The following is a 19,250-nucleotide window of genomic DNA, read 5'->3' as shown; positions in this document are numbered from 1 at the left end:
ATCATGGAAAGGAAATGGAGGATGCTCCATGAAGTCATTTTAGAGAACATTAGTCTTTCTCCTTGAAGTTGCATTATTGTCTGAACCACTCATCCTACCTCTATGGCCAACTTAAAATGCACAAACACAGCATTAGAGAGTTACAGATGCATTATTTCAAGTTGCATGAATTTTTTTTTTTGGGGGGGGAGAGGAATTACTTCTGTAAAAGTTTGCATTCATTTTAACAAGCACTGGCCCAAGGCTACTAGTAAACTATAAATATTTTTATGTATTACTAAATTAAGACTTAATGAAAAGCTACCCTCTGGAATAAAAGACAAAGTACAAAGCAGCTATACAATTTTTAGACATACCCTACCTGATGAGAGGAGCTTTCTGCAGCAGTCTGAAAATCCACTTAATGCTGCCAAATGGAGAGGAAACATCCCATGTATACCCCGCCTAAGACACACCATAATCAGGTATCACAGTTTCATTACAATTAAAATAAAACAAACATGACTCTGTGCCAAAGTGCACGTGCATGGTGGGTTCAGCAAACCACCTAATTAGAATACTGAGCCTTAGGAAAACTTCACGCATTAAACACTTTCTTACAAGCTAGCAGGATGCATTAAGTCAGTTATTTTTTATATACTAATAAATATAATTTATTATTATATATCTATAATTCCAGAGCTTTTACTTGAAATACATTTGAGGAATATCTACTTCTGTTTTTGTACAAATTGCGACGTACTGAGTAGCTACTTAGAAGTACAGGATAACACACAAAGTACTTCCTATTTCAAGTGGAAGACAACATTAAAAAAAAAAATCATACTACTCTTGTTAATCTAATAAATGTATTTCTAAATTCTCTCAGCGTGCATTCGTATCAGTAAAACCACCTACTTCGCAGTGTCAGCACCACTCGTAATCAGAGTGTTGATTAATAGCTCATGGCCATATCTAGCTGCTATGTGCAAAGGAGTATTTCCATTCTTATCTTCACAGTCTATTTCAGCTCCTACAACAAAAAGCAATTACTAAGTAAGAATATACGTAGGCACACAGATACTTTCGTTAGAAAAACAGCACTGATGATAATCTAAGCAACATTAATAACTGTCCATTGATGACTGCTTGGATTTAAAATCTATATAGCTTTCAGTAGTATTTGGTATTAATGACAAGCAAAATAGAGAGCAGCATTTGATTACGTAACCACATGAGACAAACTTTCTGCAGCCTGGGTTACGGAAGAGAAATTAATATATTTTCCTGCATCCTGAAAAATAAACGGTTCAATGTAACTTATCAAACTTCATAAGCAGATATGCCAGACTCCACCATTAACTGAACTACTACTGGATACGAAAAAAATTCAGTACTTTATTATCAATACAAGAGGAGGAAAATACTCATAATACTGGAAAGCTGATGACACAACTACTCCCTCCCCCTTTTTACCATTTTGAATGATGGTTTGGGATCTTGAAAATCTACCATGGATCGCTGTCATGTGCAAAGGTGTTTTCCCATCTTTACTCTGGAAAAGAAAAAAGTCCCCCCCGTGTTTACTTATGGCCAGTAATAGTAACCCACCAGAACTAACAACAACAAAAAAAGAAAAAAGAACATCCTTTCACTTTCTTGTCTCCCCTCTACTCCCTCCTTTAAATTGTTTCTATGCACTTCTGCAAGACGGATGCTGGCAGTGACAAGTCAGCATGACATGGCAAGCTTTTCAAAAGAGCTGCTCTTAATCACTCCTCTAGCTGCGAGTGACAACTCAGTGATGCCCACTCAGTTACGCCTTTAGGATAATCACTCCGAAGAGGATGATTACAGCACACAGCTTCAGCAACAAGCCTATGTCCAACTCTTCCCCCCACCCAAGCCTAAACCAAACCCATGTTTCTTTAAATTAAGTTTGTTTTTTGAAAGAAAATACCAGTATTTACTACAGAAGTTTACACATTATATTAGAAGACAACACATGAAAAACCTCATGTGTTTCATGGAAGTTTCTGCAAAGTGATATTTACAAGCAATTTATCATAAACCACAAGTAATCCTAGGCTAGAACTATTCAACCACAATTGGTACTATACATTTAACACATGTATCAAATGTGCACTTAGTCATTCACCCAGTAAAGATGTCCTTCAAGTAGGCCAACAGTAACGCATAAGGGAGCTTCAATTTTTAGCAGCACAATTTCAGTGCACTTACAAACCCATTATCTTCTGCTAGCGCTACTTCAGGATGATTCCCCGCCCCCCACTCCGTATTTTATTGTAGGTAATGGGAAAGCTTTACTGCAGAAAAGAAGTTCCTACAAATGCAGACAAAAAATTGCAAATATCACATGCACAGAAAATAAAAGTAGTCTTGGATGCACATGCATACCACATCTTTGAATTTTAAACATTGGCTTTGAAGAGTATGAAATGTTCACAAAATACAAAGTTAAAAAAGACAAAGGTGGTAGGAGGAACGTAAGGTATGAACACATGTATTAAAATATCATGAACTGCTGTCATGTGCCAAAGTGTCTTCCCATCTTTACTCTTCCTTTGGAACCAAATGCCAAAGCTTTTATGGATGTGTTACTCAAAGTCTGCTGGAGACCCTTTGAGACAGAGTTGGATGTGGAATTTTCAATCGTGTCACTGTACAGAGCAGCATATGCCACCTACAACAATGCAATTATGGGAAACATTGACTTCTCAGACCTAGATTGAAAGAAATAAAACACTATAATGACAGCCAAGTTATCTCCAGATGTTTCAGCTAGGAGATTTCTTTTATCGTAAATAATCCAAAAGACACATCCACATATCTATAGCAGACACAAAGAAACACAGAAAACAGGGTTGAAAGCCACTTGAGGATTGGACAATCTATTTAACCTCTGTCATTGGAGGCCTAAAGGAAAGGTCAAATAATCACACTATAAGTAATGACTTCCCCAAGCAATCCCTATGCTCTGATTTTCTTACAAATAGAATTTTCTTCTAACGTCTACCTTTCATCTTTCTCCTCGCTGTTTAGTTCTGCTCTCTTTATCCAACTGTTCATATTCTCTGTGTCCAATGTTTTTCCTCCTTTAAAACAATTGTTACACATCTGGTGTCTCTTTCCCTCACTTTTCTCCCCCTTTAAGCTGAAGAGTCAATTAATTTAAAGAAAAACTATCATATAAAATAGGCTTAGTTGGAGTGAGTGACCAAAAGCTGCTTTGCTATCTAACGTTCTAAACTTTAAAAGAGGAAACTTTGAAAAAGTAAGGAAATAATGAAGTAACCGATAGAATAATTTTAAGGGCTCAGATAAAGCAGCCTGCAGTCTCACTGGCTCAGATACGCTATACCTGTATCTCAAAGGAAGGCTAACTAAGAGTAAGAAGACGGAGCAGAAAAAGTAGATCTTAGTCTCATTGAGGACATTAATAAAAGTACCTTACAAGGGAATAACTTAATGTGACAGCATTAGAAACTAAGAAGCGTGTTGGTCAAGTGAGAATGCTCAACTAGATGACTCAAGTGAGATCTTGCAAAAAGGACAGCAAATAAGCTACAAAGTAATTTTTCAGTCGTAAATGAAAACCCAGAGTACAATCAATAACAGATTTTTAGATTTACTTTGCTCAAAAATGCACTTAATGTAAATTTCTAAGACAATGGGTTTGATTATCCACAGTGCCTCTTCTCCAGTCTAACAGTCTCAGGTTTCTTTGCAACCCAGGAATAACATAACATGCAATTGTCTATCAACATATAAACACAGAACAGGTATAAAATTAAATGAAGGGGATAATTTCCGTGTTGAAGCTGAACTGCTAGATATAGGATTGCATTCAGAATTCCCTTCTTAGACACTGTCAACTAGGAAAGGATATAAAAAAGCAGAACCAGCAGCCAAAGAGTTCTGTAAGCAATGAAACAGTAAGGCTCTATTTATTGAACAAAGTACTGTTTCCAGAGACACCAGAGGCTGGACTGCATAAGTAAGCAGGCAGCTTCAAAACTTTTCCTTCAATTTTTTTTTTATGCCTTTAAGATCTTCTATGTAAATATTTAAGTTAACTACAGCTGTCAGATTTTAAAAGACCAGATTGGATCAGAGCACATGATGGAATAGCTATGGACTACTGACAGCTTTTGCTGTCTTCATTGAAACTCAATTTGAAGTGTGGTAATAGGCAAGAAACCACCCAAATCTCCTCTATCACTAGAGAAAATATATCCACAACATACTTAAGATCATCTGAAATTTGTTAAGAACAGTAATTGCTATTAGACAGAATTAACACACAGCACAAGGTGTTCTATCAAGTGATACTTAGATATTAACTGTTCTAAGACTACTGAGCTTTACTGAGGGTCAGGGGAAATATCACGTCACAGCATTCTTCCAAGTGAAACCTTTCCCTCGCAACGACTCCTATGCTCTAGTATCACCAATGGAAGTAAAATACTTTTTCTACTTAGGTCACTAAATTCTCAAGCAGCAAAGGGGGCCCATAAAACAATTAATACTATCCATTACGTACTCATTTCAACATGCTTTTCCATGCATGGAAATCCTGAATCGTGAGGAGAGAGTGCTGCAGTACGTAGCGATACTTAACAGGATTCACTGTTCTGCAGTACTACGCGGACAATAACAAGGCTACAAAAACAATTATGAAATTATTTTTCCGCTGCCTACAGAGGTGATAAAAAGCCTAACATATCTCTACTGTTCCACTATGTTCTGCTACATATTTTCCCTTCTTGAGATGAGGCAGCACCCACAGATGTGCACAAGCACTTACCCTCCACCTGCCATCAAAAATAAGGATGTTTCCCTTTTGCTCTCCCCACTAGGTCATCCACAGCAGAAAATGCTCTAAAGCACTGTCTAGTCTGCACCACCCACACCCACTCTGTTACCTCTAACAACACAGAAACAGCTGCACATGGGAGGGGACTATTAAATCAGATTACACAAGCAATACAATTATGAGGAAAAATAAACTTATAATAATTGTAAGAACTACCCTGAACTTCAGCCTCAATGCTTGGAAACTGGCCTGGAACAGGCTTTGTTTCAATAAATAATAAGAACACTCTAAAAGCAACTCATTTGAACTCTACAAATTATTCTTAACTACACAACATACTCTCAGTTTCCCTTTGCTACTTTTTAGGGATTGTTCTTCTGATTAAATCCAAGATTTATCCTTATAAATCTTTCCAGGGAAGCAGAAGTTGACTTGGAAACAATTTTCTTTTGCTTCAGTTCTTGCACTTTTTAACAGTGCAAGTGGTACGTTTTCACGTACGAGAGCAAGGCTGTTCACACCTTCAGGTGCAAACTCACAGGCCAAATTCAGTCTTGCTGGTATAAATCCACAGAAATGTTATTAACAGAATTATAGTGGAGACACATGTTGGTACAGAAACGGGATAAATGCTGTTTTCAAGCTGTAATTGCTTAAAATCCCTACACAATCCTACTTGCTTAATTTTGCATTTAATGGTTTGGATAGTGAATGAACACATTTTAATTACAGCCAACCTATAGCTAAAGCTACTAACCCTTTCCAATGTAAAGACATCTTTTTCTGAAGCAGGCTAACTTCAGTAGTCAAATCTTACTAAGCTCTCAGACTTCAGCTGACATTCTCAGCTCTTTGATATGCTTCAGGCTTCATTTCCCAGCCCCATCATTATCATGTTTCAGAAAAAAATGATTCTGTCATCTCAGAGTAAACTTAAGCGAAAACCTGGGTTTACCCATACTAAATCTTCTAAGGATTTTTTTTCTTAAATTACAGAAAGCAACAAATCTCTACTTTGAATCCCATAACTTAAAATTGAATGGGAAGGAAGGCAAGAATATATTGGTCTGATGTTAAAACATTTTTTGTCACCTAAAAAAAAAAAAAAGTTCAGCCTCATTATAAACTTCAAAGGATTCAGGAACTTTGCCAGTCACTTTGAAGATATTAGCCATTCTCTGAACATTTTCTAAGGTTACTTAACGTTATAACTGACTAAATGTAGTCAGTATCTACAGTGTATACATACATAAAACAAAGATTCTAATTTTAAGTTCAAACATAAAGATTATAGCAATCTTTAACAGTGTTTAATTATCCCAACAGAATGTTGGAAGTGTTTCATTTTCATTCCTAACTTACAATGTATTTGATAATGAGTAGCCAAAATAACCCAACCGCCGTTACTTGCTGCACATCCTTCTGAAATTAAGCCCTCCCTGCTTCTTTCTCCTACATCAAAAATATGCATAAAGTCACAAACACTTGCAACCCAGCGTATTTGGTAATATTTACGTTTCTCTTTTGTTCTTATTTGTGTAACATACATGTATTTAACATTGTGGGATTACTTTTCATGACAGAACACACATCATGTAGGACAGAAGTCAGCCCTGTAAGGCTAAGCCCTCAGACATATCCAGTCTAGGATATTATGCAGAGTGGAAAGCTGGCAACAAAAATAAATGAACTGTGATCTGTGTATCTTAGGACAAGTTGGCAATAAACCCTGTAGCAGAGCTCCTTACTTCCCCAGGGCACTTTGCTGATGGATTTTTCCACAACTGAGTTTAAGTACATTTTCATTAAATGAGCTGCATGTTTAAATACATATGAAGTGAGCAGTGACATACATCTAAGATTTTTCCACATCAAACAGCTTATTTTTAAATTAATTCCAAATTTTCAGCGGGCTACAGATTGTTCACTAACAATAGTTAAAAAATTGTATTTTAGAATTAGTTAGTTGAAAATCAGTGTAAATATCTTACACAAAGCTAGCCACAAACCCCGACATTTTTAACAGAAATGTTAGCTAGTCTAATGTTCACCTCTTATCGAGATGGTGCTGAAATTCAGGCAGAACCCTAAACAAATCTGCTTAAGAAACAAAAGAAGAGATAATTCTTCCTATTTTCCTACATGGGCAACAGTAAAGGTAATTAGATATTTTGTAAGAGAAACACTTCTCATTCCTGTTTCCTATTTCCCCTTGCCTGAAACCTGTCAAGACACCAGATACTTCTGAACACAGAAGTATCAGACATGGACCAGATATTTCTGAACAGTTACATTTCCATTACTAGAGTAAAAAGCAACTTAACACAAAACAGGAGGTTTCACATCTCAAGACCTTACCCTACACATTTCAGAAGATAATAAGAGATATAGGTTATAGTTTGCTTTTATGCTTGCGTGAATTAGAAGTTCTACTAAGACTGGATTCTAAGGAATATTCTGCAGCCAAAGGCTTGTGACCAAGTAGAGATGTAAAACGTATACTAACTCTGCTCACAAAGTTTTGCTGAGGTAATTAAAAAACCCAGCTGTTGAACACACTTCTCTGAAATATCCTTGATTTTGTTAATGCTGCTTATTTATAAGACAAAACATGTTCTTTTGTATTCTTCTGTATGACTGGCTCTTACTCATATGAAGAGACTAGGGACACCAAATTATGTGGAATTTTGACATTGAAATATAATCAAGATTGACCAGACAGTATTGTCATTTTTATTTTTTATCCTTTTAGGCTATTTACTACATTCCATTGAAATATTCAGATTCAGATCAAGTTTCTTAGAGCAACATACTGGCTCATTTTTTCTATAGTACTTTTCACAGAAGTACTCAGCCATCAGTGGGATCTTCCAAACACAGTGACTTTGAAAAGTTACCTCTGATAAAGACATACTGGATCTTTAAAAGTGAATGTATGGCTTTGGATTCACCTACCTTCATATTTACGTCTGCTCCGTTACAGACCAAAAGCTCCAAACACAATGCTCCATGTGTTGATGCAGCTGCAAAGTGCAAAGGTGTAAACCCCTTCTCATTCATTTGATTTACATTAGCACCGCAGTCTATGAGTTCATTCACTACAACATCTTGCCCGTTGTAGCAAGCTACATGGAGAGGGGTATTTCCATAGGCATTTGGTTCATTCATCTACCAGAGGAAAAAAAAAACAAACCAAGATTAGTTGGCAGGCAAAAACCTGTATAACAGTAGCATTTAATTATAACAAAGAAAAATCTCTTCTCATGAGATAACGTCTTCATCACATTTTGGAAGTCTTCAAAACCAGAGATTAAAAGCAAGCTCTAGATGTAGTACTTTGATCAAGAAGTCTGTATCGGGGAAGAGTACGATTGCTTTACAAACGAGCCAGCCTCCTCCAATTGTCTCCACACCAGCTTCCTGTACACAGTATGCAACTTGACAGAACACAGAGATGGAAAAAATGTCAACAGTGGCAATGTGCATAGACCCTACAGACTAAGCACAGCATGGACCTCTATCATTTTCCAACAGAATTTGTGGGTTTCCGTTAAAAGCAGAGGCTAAAGGGACTTTTTATTTTTATTTCTTTTTCCTTTTTTTAAATTATTTTTTTAGTGGGAGGGTGGAGTGGCAGGGGAGAAGTAGGACAGACACGTATAGATGTAAAAGTTGTTGTTGTTGTGTACAACACAATACTGAATTCTGATCTCCTTCTCAAGACAGAACTTTGGCAGCATTCTCCAGCCTTGTAAGACTAAAATGTGATGCACAACGCAGATTTCTTATGCAGTTTCACTGTTTGTTGTTAACAGACTTTCTACATACAAGTGCAGTACAGCCTTTTAATTTATTTTGCATTTCGACACTCATACGGTCTTCCTTACTGTAGGTATTGAAGTTTCTCACAACTTTTAGTATTTCCCAAAACCTACATGGTGTAAGAAAGTCAGTAAAACTACATTTTACAAGTAACTCAAGCAAAAGCATTTAATTTCCTGCAGTTCAAAGAGGACTGTGTAGCAAAGCTAATGACGGAATTCCTATTTCCTGAGTTCCAGTCCAATGAACTAAGAGTAAGAAATACCAAATAAACAAAAAGCCTACTAAAAAAAATGTACTTCCAAATAATTTTGCTAAATCTGCAAAGCTCTTAAGTTACTTGGGGGAATGAGGTTTTATAACAAAAAAGTATGTGAGTGAAGATCTTGGGAAATACTATTTTCACTTTATCATAACCTGCCTCTAAATAAACAGCATGCTATAATACTAACAAGAACATTTCAAATTACTAAAAAAATATGTATCGCTTTGTTTTATTCTTCCTTACATCCACTCCAAGATCTAGAAGATACTTGACAACACTGATCATCCCACTAGATGCTGCAGCATGTAAGGGTGTATATGATTTCTTGTCTTTGCATGTCACTTCAGCCCCGTGGGCCACAAGTAATTTCACAACTTCAATATGACCTAAAAGAATAAAGACAAAAAGAATTAAGTTGCATTTTATATTAACCAGCACAAGTTTACAAACTTAATAATTGTACAATCCTTATAACATGAGCAAGACATTATCATTTGTATGTAATCTGGAAAATAAAGAATTGTTCTTGTATTCTATTTGTATCATGAACTATAAAAACAACATAAGATGTTCATCTCCAGAAGAGATTATTTCTACATACTCCCTCTAATAATCATAGTATTCATACTGCAAAAATAATTTTATATATTGAAAACAAATCTTGTCTTCTGCTTATGCAGAAGGAGTTTTTGGGAAGATTTGAGGACTAGAGAGGTGAAATAACTTTATATTTATTAAACATTGACTGCAAATTTCTGTAAACAACTTGAGAGAGTACGTGACTGTCAGTCTTCCACCTTCACCCAACTGCAAACATGCCCATTAAGATTTTTAAGGCATTTGGCACGAACTTCGAAAATTAAACAAGCATGAAAATATTCTATTTTTAAATAAAAATATATCCTCTCCCATCCCAGACCATCTTCTTCAACTTGCAGAGCCATTAAAATGTTGAGCCAAATTATACAGAATTTAGCAAAGCTCCACCTTCAAAACTGACTCAATCCTCTGAGGAACCGCAGCCTTTTGAAAGCATCAACTCTTCTCCTAAATCACTGGGAGGAGAGTGGAAGTTGAGTTGGGATTGTGGGGAAGGGATGACCTGGGGGAAGTTCCAGCCGGGAGGGTGGAAAAGGGAAGGGAGGGTGGGGAGCCCACCCTGAATAACAGGCAGTTGCTCTCACTGCCAGCTCGTGGCTGGGCCAGGGGTCCCTACACCACACTGCTTACTCCAGAGGGCAACAAGCTTTCCTGGCTACCATGCTCACATGCTCCTCTGCTAGCTTGCATGCAGTTGTGACACTGCACACTAAGAGAAATGCTATGAAAACGGTGTAACCAAAAAAATCCGTCATTCTTGCTCAGTTGTTAATTTAACCACCAAACAAGTCATCACTGAAAACACACGGATCATTACGACAAAGCCTGCACAATAAAAAAGCACACTTGAGTTAAAAAGACCACAATACGTGGAGTGCTTTACCTTTGTAACTGGCCCGTACAGGCAGATGTGGGATTCTTTGTTTTACCTTTCAAGTGACACCCTTACCTTAGTTCAAAAAGTGGTGAGGATCACACTGAATACTTATTCTTATCCAGTCAAACACATAAGTAGAACTGAAGATTGGATTTGGTACTTAAAAGTACTGCATAACAAGTGAGGGTCTTTGCTTTTTCAATGACTAAGAGAATTTGCAAAAGGCTGAATAGGAAGTGTCTACCAAAAGGAATACAGACAAAGCTATTTTGATAAATATTCAGTCACCACGATACCCATTTTATGCTGCATGCCCACCAACATACAGAACGACATTTCACCTAGCTATACCAATCAGAAACACAGTATACCAGCACAACATGAAGAGCTGCAATATTTCACTTCTGAATTACTTCAGTATTGCAGGAAAGAAGAGAAACAGAAATGTAGACATGATACTAATCTTCTCACCCAAATATAATGGGGACAAGAATGAAAACAAGCCCTATATGAGAGACAGAAGTACAGAAGACATTAAAGGCAGGAAAAGAAGAGAGTCACTGAACAGAACAGTGGCAGAAAAACTTTAAGGAGAAGAAAATAACCAAAAAAATCCCTGACCTGCATTGAAAACACAAGCTGCAATCAGTGGAAGTCACTCAAACAGAAGAGCAAGGAACTTGAAGTGGGAAGCACTGAGACGACATCCCCGATACACTAATGAAGGCGACACTAGCACGCAAGAATGGAAGTCCATTTTAGTTGCAGCATTGTAACTGGACAGCAATGGAGTCGGGTGAAAAGCAGGAAGGAAGGGAAACAATGGAAATAACCCTAGAAAGTTATTTATAGTAGAGTGACGAAAAGCGTAACTTCTTTTTCTATTCTGTGGGCGGTTTTATATGGTGGAAAAGCTTTATTCACACAATTGAAGCAGCATAAAATCACTCTGAATCGTGAGAGAGAATGTCACAGGGGTTTTTTCCTTATTTGAAGGATTTCAAAGCTTTTTCTACTCTATTTTCTGCAAGAATATTTAGGTTGATCAACATCAGAAATTAAAAAGTTTCCCACCCAAACACTGTATGAAATAGCACTGACTAAAAATGGAATAAATGTAGCTTATATGAAAAATAGAAGACTCTCTCATCTAGCTGAGCACAAGCCAGAAAACATCTGTCCTCTCACTGACACTCGTTAGATCTCTGCCATCATGCAGAAGTTTCATTCAACAAAATTTTGCAAATAGTCACCTTGAGTAAGGTGGTTGGACAGCCTGTCACAGACATTGCTTTGCATATGTAAGTAAATTACGAAATACTAATACAAAATATCACAAAATGTTGAATCAAAATCCATTGTTCTTTAACTCCTCAGTTTCAAGCACTGGTATCAGTAGTTGAAATGCAGTATCATACAGCTTCAAATTATGTTAAAGGTATTAATGCTGTGACAATGACTGCATAATCCGCTGGCACATTCAAGTCTTTTCCTCGTATGACAGCTCAAGAGGATCCTGTTGTTCTTTTTAGCATATCACATATGGATTTCACAGCTTTAGTTTACATTGCTATCAGATTATTTCAGACCTGCATTGTCAGGGATATAAGACTAATGTGAAATTGGCCTGAAACACCAAGTTGTGCAAAGAGAACACTAAATTTCAATTTTGTGTGAATCCAGGTGTTTGTAAGGTCACTTTTACAACTGTTGAGATCTTACAACAAGTCAAATTTTGTAAATGCATGCTTTTGCATTTGTAAAGATCAGAATTCTCAGTCCTCAGACCAAAGCCCATTTCAAACAACTCATCAAAACAATCAACCCCCCAAACTCGGTAAAGTTTCTGGCGACCATTTTTAAATAGGTAATGCCCCATATGCTACTGCTCTTTTGTTTTACTCTGTATGCATGTTTAAAATGGTACTTCCACTTTTAAGTTACTGCTTCCATTTGTTCTTTCCTGGCAAGACTAGGAAACATTGCTTGGAGAAACGTAACAACTCCAAAGCAGTTATGTAAAATACTCGATGCCACAGATTCACAGATGAGAAATACGTTTTATTAGCAGCCTTAAGTCTGTTTTTAAGAACCACCCCTATGCACACACATTGCACAGCATTATGCCTATTTATAATTAATTCTCTCATTCATAATAATGAGCATTAATACCAAACAAAATGCCCCTCAATATGCAGTTTAAGATCAGATCTCCAAGGCAGAGTTATCCTAGACTTAAGAGATGTCAACATATTGAGCCCATGTAATTTCCTTGTTTATGTGTGTTTATTTTTTTGGTCTGACATCAGATATAGTAAAATTAGCTTGCTTAGGGAAGGGGCAGAATAGAAATTACTCTTCTTTCATATTAACTTGACTGTTTGTCAAAAATACAAAGTGCTCTTTTTATATAAATAAAGGTTTTCACCAAGACAGTCATTCCAAGTAGTATTTTCCTCTTATAATGGGAACAAAAATGTTCACATCTATGATTACCGCTGAAAAAAAGCTGCCATAAATAACTGGACCATGTTCTCTTCCTGACTGTTCTCCTTAAGTTTTCTAAGATGGTATCTTAGGCATATAGATATGTATTTTCTGGAGAATTTAAAATTTAGGAAAATGTAGATCATCAAAATATGACAGGAACAAAAAATTACATACAATGAAGTCTTATTTCCCCATTTCACCTTGAAAGAAATTCCCAGGGTTGCAGATGCATACAATACTAATGCTACTGCTTTTATTCTTCTCCCTTGTCTGGATGAAATTATGAAGCAATAAGCTAAAATACTGAATAACAATCAAGACCACGGAATCATCTCAACTGGCTTCTTCCTGAAATTGATCCTGAAACTTAATTGTTCACTGCTCATACATGACACGTTGCACGTGTTCAAGAGCATTTTTAGGTATTTTCTGGAAGTTAAAAGAGACATTAAGTTTTTTGGCTTCTGAACAAGTACAGCGTATTCTGCAGTGACATGAACAATTGACAAATAAAATCTGCAGTTGCATATGAATTACTTAGAAACAAAGTGACTAGCTAAAGCTAAGAAGTCATTGTCAGTGTCAGCCTAGAACTCCTAACCTGCGTTTTCTGTGAATCACCTTCCAATGGTTTATATTGCTGATATTTAAAATGAAGCTTCAGATACAAAACTCTACTATTTCTTATAGCTATTCCTACCACTTAATAAAATGAAAGTCTTACAAAAGGCAATGAAGTACATTGACAGTATTGCCAGTGCATTGATCAATAAATACCACGAAGACAATAATTATCCACGCCTGGAATAACATGGCAAAGCAAGAACTTGGGAGTTTCGGAGAGGAAATAGTCTTCTTTTAAAATATAATCCCCAAGGTTGCTCTAATGATCCTTTGTTTCAGGTGCCCCCTGTATTAATTTATCACTTTCTATTCAGCATTACTGCAGAAGTTTTCACTTGTGCTTAGACTCCTGCTGATTGAGGAACATAGGCCCTTCTTTTTAAAGAACAAAATTACCTACCTTACTTTTCTTTTTCAAATAAACTGATTTTTTCTCACCATAAAAACACATTTACAAGGCAATTTGAAATAGACTATCAATGGTCTCCTGGCAGACAGAGATAGCCTCAATGCTTACAGTGTCAGTATTTTTCCTAAAAACATGTAAAACCACTAAACATAAGGTGATTTTTTTACTACCACAATAGTAATCAGCTGAAAAATGTACATACCCATATATGCTGCCCAATGTATAGCTCGTCTGTCTTTCTTGTCAAATGCATTAATATTGGCCCCTCTAGACAACAGTAAGCTGACCATCTGAGATAAACAGAAAGAAAAGTAGTCTTATTCATAATGGAAAAACTCTGCTTAAAAGTTAGATGAAGAAAATCATAAGAGAAAATAAAAACATATCCATTTTCCAAGGATTTAAATGTGTTGGGTTTTGAATATCCCACAAGCTTAAAAAAAACTGGCTGCCCACCTTGGCAGCAGTAATGAAGTATCTGTAAGGAACACAAAACTCCGCGTGAACAAAAACATTTCCCAGTTAAATATGGCAAAGCTGTGGAATCTTTGAAATCTTCAGGCTATTACTATGGAATTCACTAAAGGTAATTTCTAAAAGCAAGACTATTGCTGATTTGCCTCCAACTGCCTCTACACGACTACAATGGAAATTTATCACCAGACATTTTCCAAGGCTTGAAGATTAGCGATTAGAGCTTATTACATGTGTTTCACCCACATTTCAGTGACGACACTTTCCATATGTCCGCTATCTACTTAACAGGAAAGTATTTTCTTTTTTCCATTTTACATTTATCTATTACTAGTTTAGCTCCACTTAACTCAGGCAAATTTGCTTCTGTCTTAAGATAAGCGCTGTTAAGAACCTTCCAACTAAATTATGTAACATGTATTTTCCATAACCATTCTCTACACAGATGTGTACAGAAGACAAATTCAAATACAAAATAGGAATTGGGTTTTTTTGAGCAGGTGGGTGAAACATGGTTTTAAACGGAGAAACTAAATACCAGAAATGTGAGGGACAGAATGACAAGCGGGAAACAAGGTAAGAAAAATAACTTACCTCAACGTGTCCACTGAAAGCTGCATGATGCAATGCCGTTCTGCCTGCTCGATCAGACACGTTTACGTTGCTTAGGAGAGGCACCAAAGCTTCAGCGCATTTCACAGCTTTGTTTGCAGCTGCTATATGTAGGGGTGTCTGCCAGTTTTTATCACGGGCATTGACATCTGCTGAATGCTTTAACAACACCTGAACAGCATCCTGAAAGCATTTACAAAAAAACCCAAGCCACTTAGAGAAGATTTGAAATGCCAGCCTTAAATCCAAGGACAGTATAGCGGTAATAAAACTATTCACTATTTGTTATTTTGTAAACATCATCTTATGCTTTGTAAATATCATCTTGTACTTTACCATAAATCCAGATTTGAGGATGCTCTCAAGAACATGAGCAATACACACCCTACAGGATTCAACTGAATCAACCATTTCCAGGTCTTTTATCCAGTTCCTTAAGCCATCTGGCAAATTGTTTTTCATCACAACTAATTTCCAAAACTTCCATTGCTAAGGATTAATGAAGTACTATGAACTTAATGATGCGTTTCACCAATTTGCCAAGCAAAATTTTTGAACTGTCAAAGTCTAGAAATGGCAAAGCAAAGAACAGCTTATTAAAACGTACATTCAGAGAACCACAGACAAAACAGCACACAAGAAGTTTCAACATACACTGTTGCAACTCCCGAAAACCATTTCAAAATGCTGCACTGAACTCCATCTTACAAAAAGATTATTCATTTCTTTTTGTTAAAAGTACAAGCTGTGAAAATTTGACAGATAAGACTAATTTTTACAGCAAGATAAACAAATTTCATTAAAATACGTGCACACAATTGGAATGCATAAAAAAAAGTAATCTATTTGTAGTATCAACATGATGATGAACAGTGCATTTTACGTGAGCTCCGTGACCTTCCCACAATTCACTAATGGCTTTCAGTGGTGTCTGACCCAAGCGCTGAGCACACAAATAAATGGTTGGCACTTTGAACTTGAAACACGTTACCACAAGTAGTTACTGGAAATTCTGAATTACACTGTGGTACAATAGCTAGGCATTATTCTCAACTACGAGCAGAATGCTAAGTAACACTTGATTCTACTATTACTATCTATTATTCTATCTATATTACATTGTATTTAAAATGTTCAAATTTCTTCTACTGTCAATGAAAAAGAAAATAGGAACAAACATAAAAGTGAAAATACTGCATCACAGGCCTGCAATTTAAATGAGAACTGGAACAGCTCTTCTCTAAAAAAATCAGTATTTTGAACTTTTGTCTTCTTTGAACCATATACTAAGAAAAAAAATAATCAGAACAAGGAAATTTTAGAACAGCTATTAACCCTTTTGTAGAAGTAAGCACCATAGTATAAGCACCACAGCACTAGTATAAAAATAATGTATCTTATATTTTTATGTGTGCACGCATTAATGAATTTCAAGAGTTAGCAAGTCTGCTTAGGGGTCTGTTGTGGTGTTTTTAGGTTGAGTTTGGTTTGGTTTTTTTTCTTCGAAGTAAACCAGGCACACAAATAGAGGCCTGGAGTGTGACCGTCTTGACATGAAGTTGCTTGAATTTGTGCAGCTGGCAGCTGCATATGTAATTCTGTAATTCCAGCTGTTTTGCATGTTTCAATGTTCTTGCTTAACTGCAGCTGTCCCTGTTTCCAGAGTAACTCCAGATATTTTACTGAAATCATTATGAAGAGTTTTTTCATTACAGCTTTTTTCATCGAATGCTCAAAACCCATGTACGTCTGTCAGCTGGAAAACAGTGCCTACATGTATCAAACATATATGTGGGCTCCTATGACTTACTGTGTTTATAAATAGAAAATTCTGACAAGCAATTATCATTGCCTTCTGGATAAATAGTATGAATGGTTTACATGTTCGCTTTTGACTAGTATTTTGTTTAGAACAGTCCACATTTAAAGAAGATATGATGAACATTGTGGCATTACTTGAAGTTACTGTTTTGGTCCAGTTTGCCTGCAGCACTCTTCTCTGCAAGCATTACTGATAGAAAGAGCTTTATTGTCCCTCAGCTCTGAAGAATGCAGTATTTGATGCTTTGGTCAGCTCCCAAAGGAGCAGCCTAAAAATACCTCAAGAAGAACAAATTGCATCTGGGAATAAGGCATCCTCGAAGATTTATTTTCAAACACTGTTTTGAATAACACAGTCTCCACATAACTTAGCTATTAATGCTAGTGGCAACATGTTGCAATCTATCCAGGGAATTCAAAAGCAAAAACTGAAACAAGGCTTGCTTAGATACTTCATGTATCAAATAGATGAAGTTCAATACTTGTCAAAACTAAAATATTCAATTCCATCTTCTCAAACAAAAATGTACACAGCATCTTTAAAAAAACCTTTACTTTTTTGAGACATACTGAAATGAGCATCAGTTTGACTCAGGATCTCAAAGGAGACTGCTTTGCATAAACTCTTGCACACAACAAGCTCATCATTTCTCTGTTTTGATCTTCCACAGGAATTAAAAATTTTTACTAGGACATCAATAATAGAGGAACAGCAACAAAGTAATTTCTTACATTGTTATATTCTCACAATTGTGTAACTGGTAGACTTAAAAAAACTTTCCACATATTTCATTTATAACTTTTAAAGTGATTTTCAATACTACCATTACTCGTTCATCGCTTTTTTAAAAAAATGATGTTTGCAGGACTTACAGAACCATTTATTTCTTCAACGCCTGAAGAGACAAGGATGTAAAAAAATAAAGAAATGCAAAGATTATGCCATAAAAGCTGTACTAAATCTTAATTCACCTCTACGTCCCCTATGCTGACCCATTCTGGTTACCTTAAGAGAAGTAAACTGGACTTGAGAACCCTGCATGCAGAAACCTCTGCTAGGGAAATGGCAGAGAACAAAGCTGAGCCCTAGAAGTTTATAGATTTCCTCCCTTTCTTCCCACTTATGGATTTGAGATATATATACACACATACCTTCAACAGATTAAACGAACTGTTGCAAAAATGTTCTGCAATTCCAAACCTTTGGAGTAGTTTCACTTTGTAAACCCCAAACAAATAACAGAATTTATTTGTAATATGACAAATTATATGTAATATTACAAATATGTAATATTTGTAATTTATATGTAAAATTTGTAATTTGAGATGTCTTATTTTAACACAAAGCAGTAAACAAAAAAAGCATACCTCACTACAAGATGCCACAGCTCTGTGTAAAGGAGTCAACCATTTGCTGTCTTTGGCATTAACTCTAGCTCCTGTAACAAAAAATAAAAATAACAGAGATTTATAATATATTTACAGGAAGACTTAAATATTTTCAAGTACAGAAATAGAACTATTGGAAGATACTTATTCTAGGCTCATTATTAAAACAGCACGATGTAAAAAAGGGAAAGGAGTCTTTTCTCCAGCTAAAGCCCACCCTTTGAGGGAATTCTTTTAACACTGCACCCGTAATAGTCTTCCATCAAAGTGTACTCATCTTTTTACGCTAGGTAATCTTTTATAACCTTTTGCACTTCCAAAGGCACATAAAAAAGAAAAAAAAACCCCACTTGGGTAAGAAAGACAGACTCCTTGCCTTCATTCAGCAACAAATCTCATACTTTCGCACTATAGTTGAAATTCTCCATTAAACCAGAAAAAGAGGCTACATTTATTCCCCATTGCTTCCAGTGTTCTTGTGGTTGGCGAGTCTGATGCGTTAGGTATATAGAACATACTGCTGCTTCTACTCATAATTTGGGAAGGAATCTTCTCTACTCCACCAGGTCACCTAGGACCTCTTGGACCTTCATGGACAGGCTGTAATAACCACACCGCTCTGCTTCTAAAAGCACACCCAAGAAACAGCTGTTCCTGCCACCAGGAGACAAGGTCACACAAACACCTCTAAGGGACACAAGCCTGGTTTTGGTTTTTTTTCCTTAATAATTAAAAGGAAAGAAGGATCTGAGGATTTTTTCTTTTTCCTGAAGGAAGCAACTGAACTACATTCTAACTTCCAGTGAAACAAGAAAACTTAATCGTTAAGTGTAATGATTTAATTTCTTACAGATATATATACTGTATATACATACACATAGGTATACATGTATATATGTGTTTGTGTAAAAAAACCTTATACATTTTTTTATTGCCTGAGTGGAAATTTAGCCATCTTTATTTGAAAACTGCCGAGATCTTACAGATATGCGATAGCTTAGACAAAATACTATGTTTTTGAAAAAATAGTTTGGAAATACTGTTGGGAAGA

The 19,250-nt window shown here is 36.2% G+C and overlaps 1 protein-coding gene across 2 annotated transcripts in view; it reads right to left on the bottom strand.

The window, feature by feature from the left end:
* The window catches only part of ANKRD28 (ankyrin repeat domain 28), a 126,434-nt gene that overhangs the window by 28,368 nt on the left and 78,816 nt on the right, over positions 1 to 19,250 (bottom strand). For both annotated transcript variants that reach the window (XM_040590072.1, XM_040590071.1), the window contains exons 4-11: positions 18,179 to 18,249; positions 14,972 to 15,172; positions 14,106 to 14,193; positions 9,147 to 9,289; positions 7,772 to 7,984; positions 1,456 to 1,534; positions 898 to 1,012; positions 362 to 444 (exon numbers count right to left, since the gene is read on the bottom strand). In XM_040590072.1, the coding sequence (XP_040446006.1) occupies positions 362 to 444; positions 898 to 1,012; positions 1,456 to 1,534; positions 7,772 to 7,984; positions 9,147 to 9,289; positions 14,106 to 14,193; positions 14,972 to 15,172; positions 18,179 to 18,249 (993 nt within the window). The remainder of the gene's footprint in view (positions 1 to 361; positions 445 to 897; positions 1,013 to 1,455; positions 1,535 to 7,771; positions 7,985 to 9,146; positions 9,290 to 14,105; positions 14,194 to 14,971; positions 15,173 to 18,178; positions 18,250 to 19,250) is intronic.

The sequence above is a fragment of the Falco naumanni genome, chromosome 4 (genome assembly GCF_017639655.2).
Source record: "Falco naumanni isolate bFalNau1 chromosome 4, bFalNau1.pat, whole genome shotgun sequence".
NCBI lineage: Eukaryota > Metazoa > Chordata > Aves > Falconiformes > Falconidae > Falco > Falco naumanni.
Note: the sequence above shows the minus strand (reverse complement) of the source record. Positions and strands in the feature narration are given on the sequence as shown.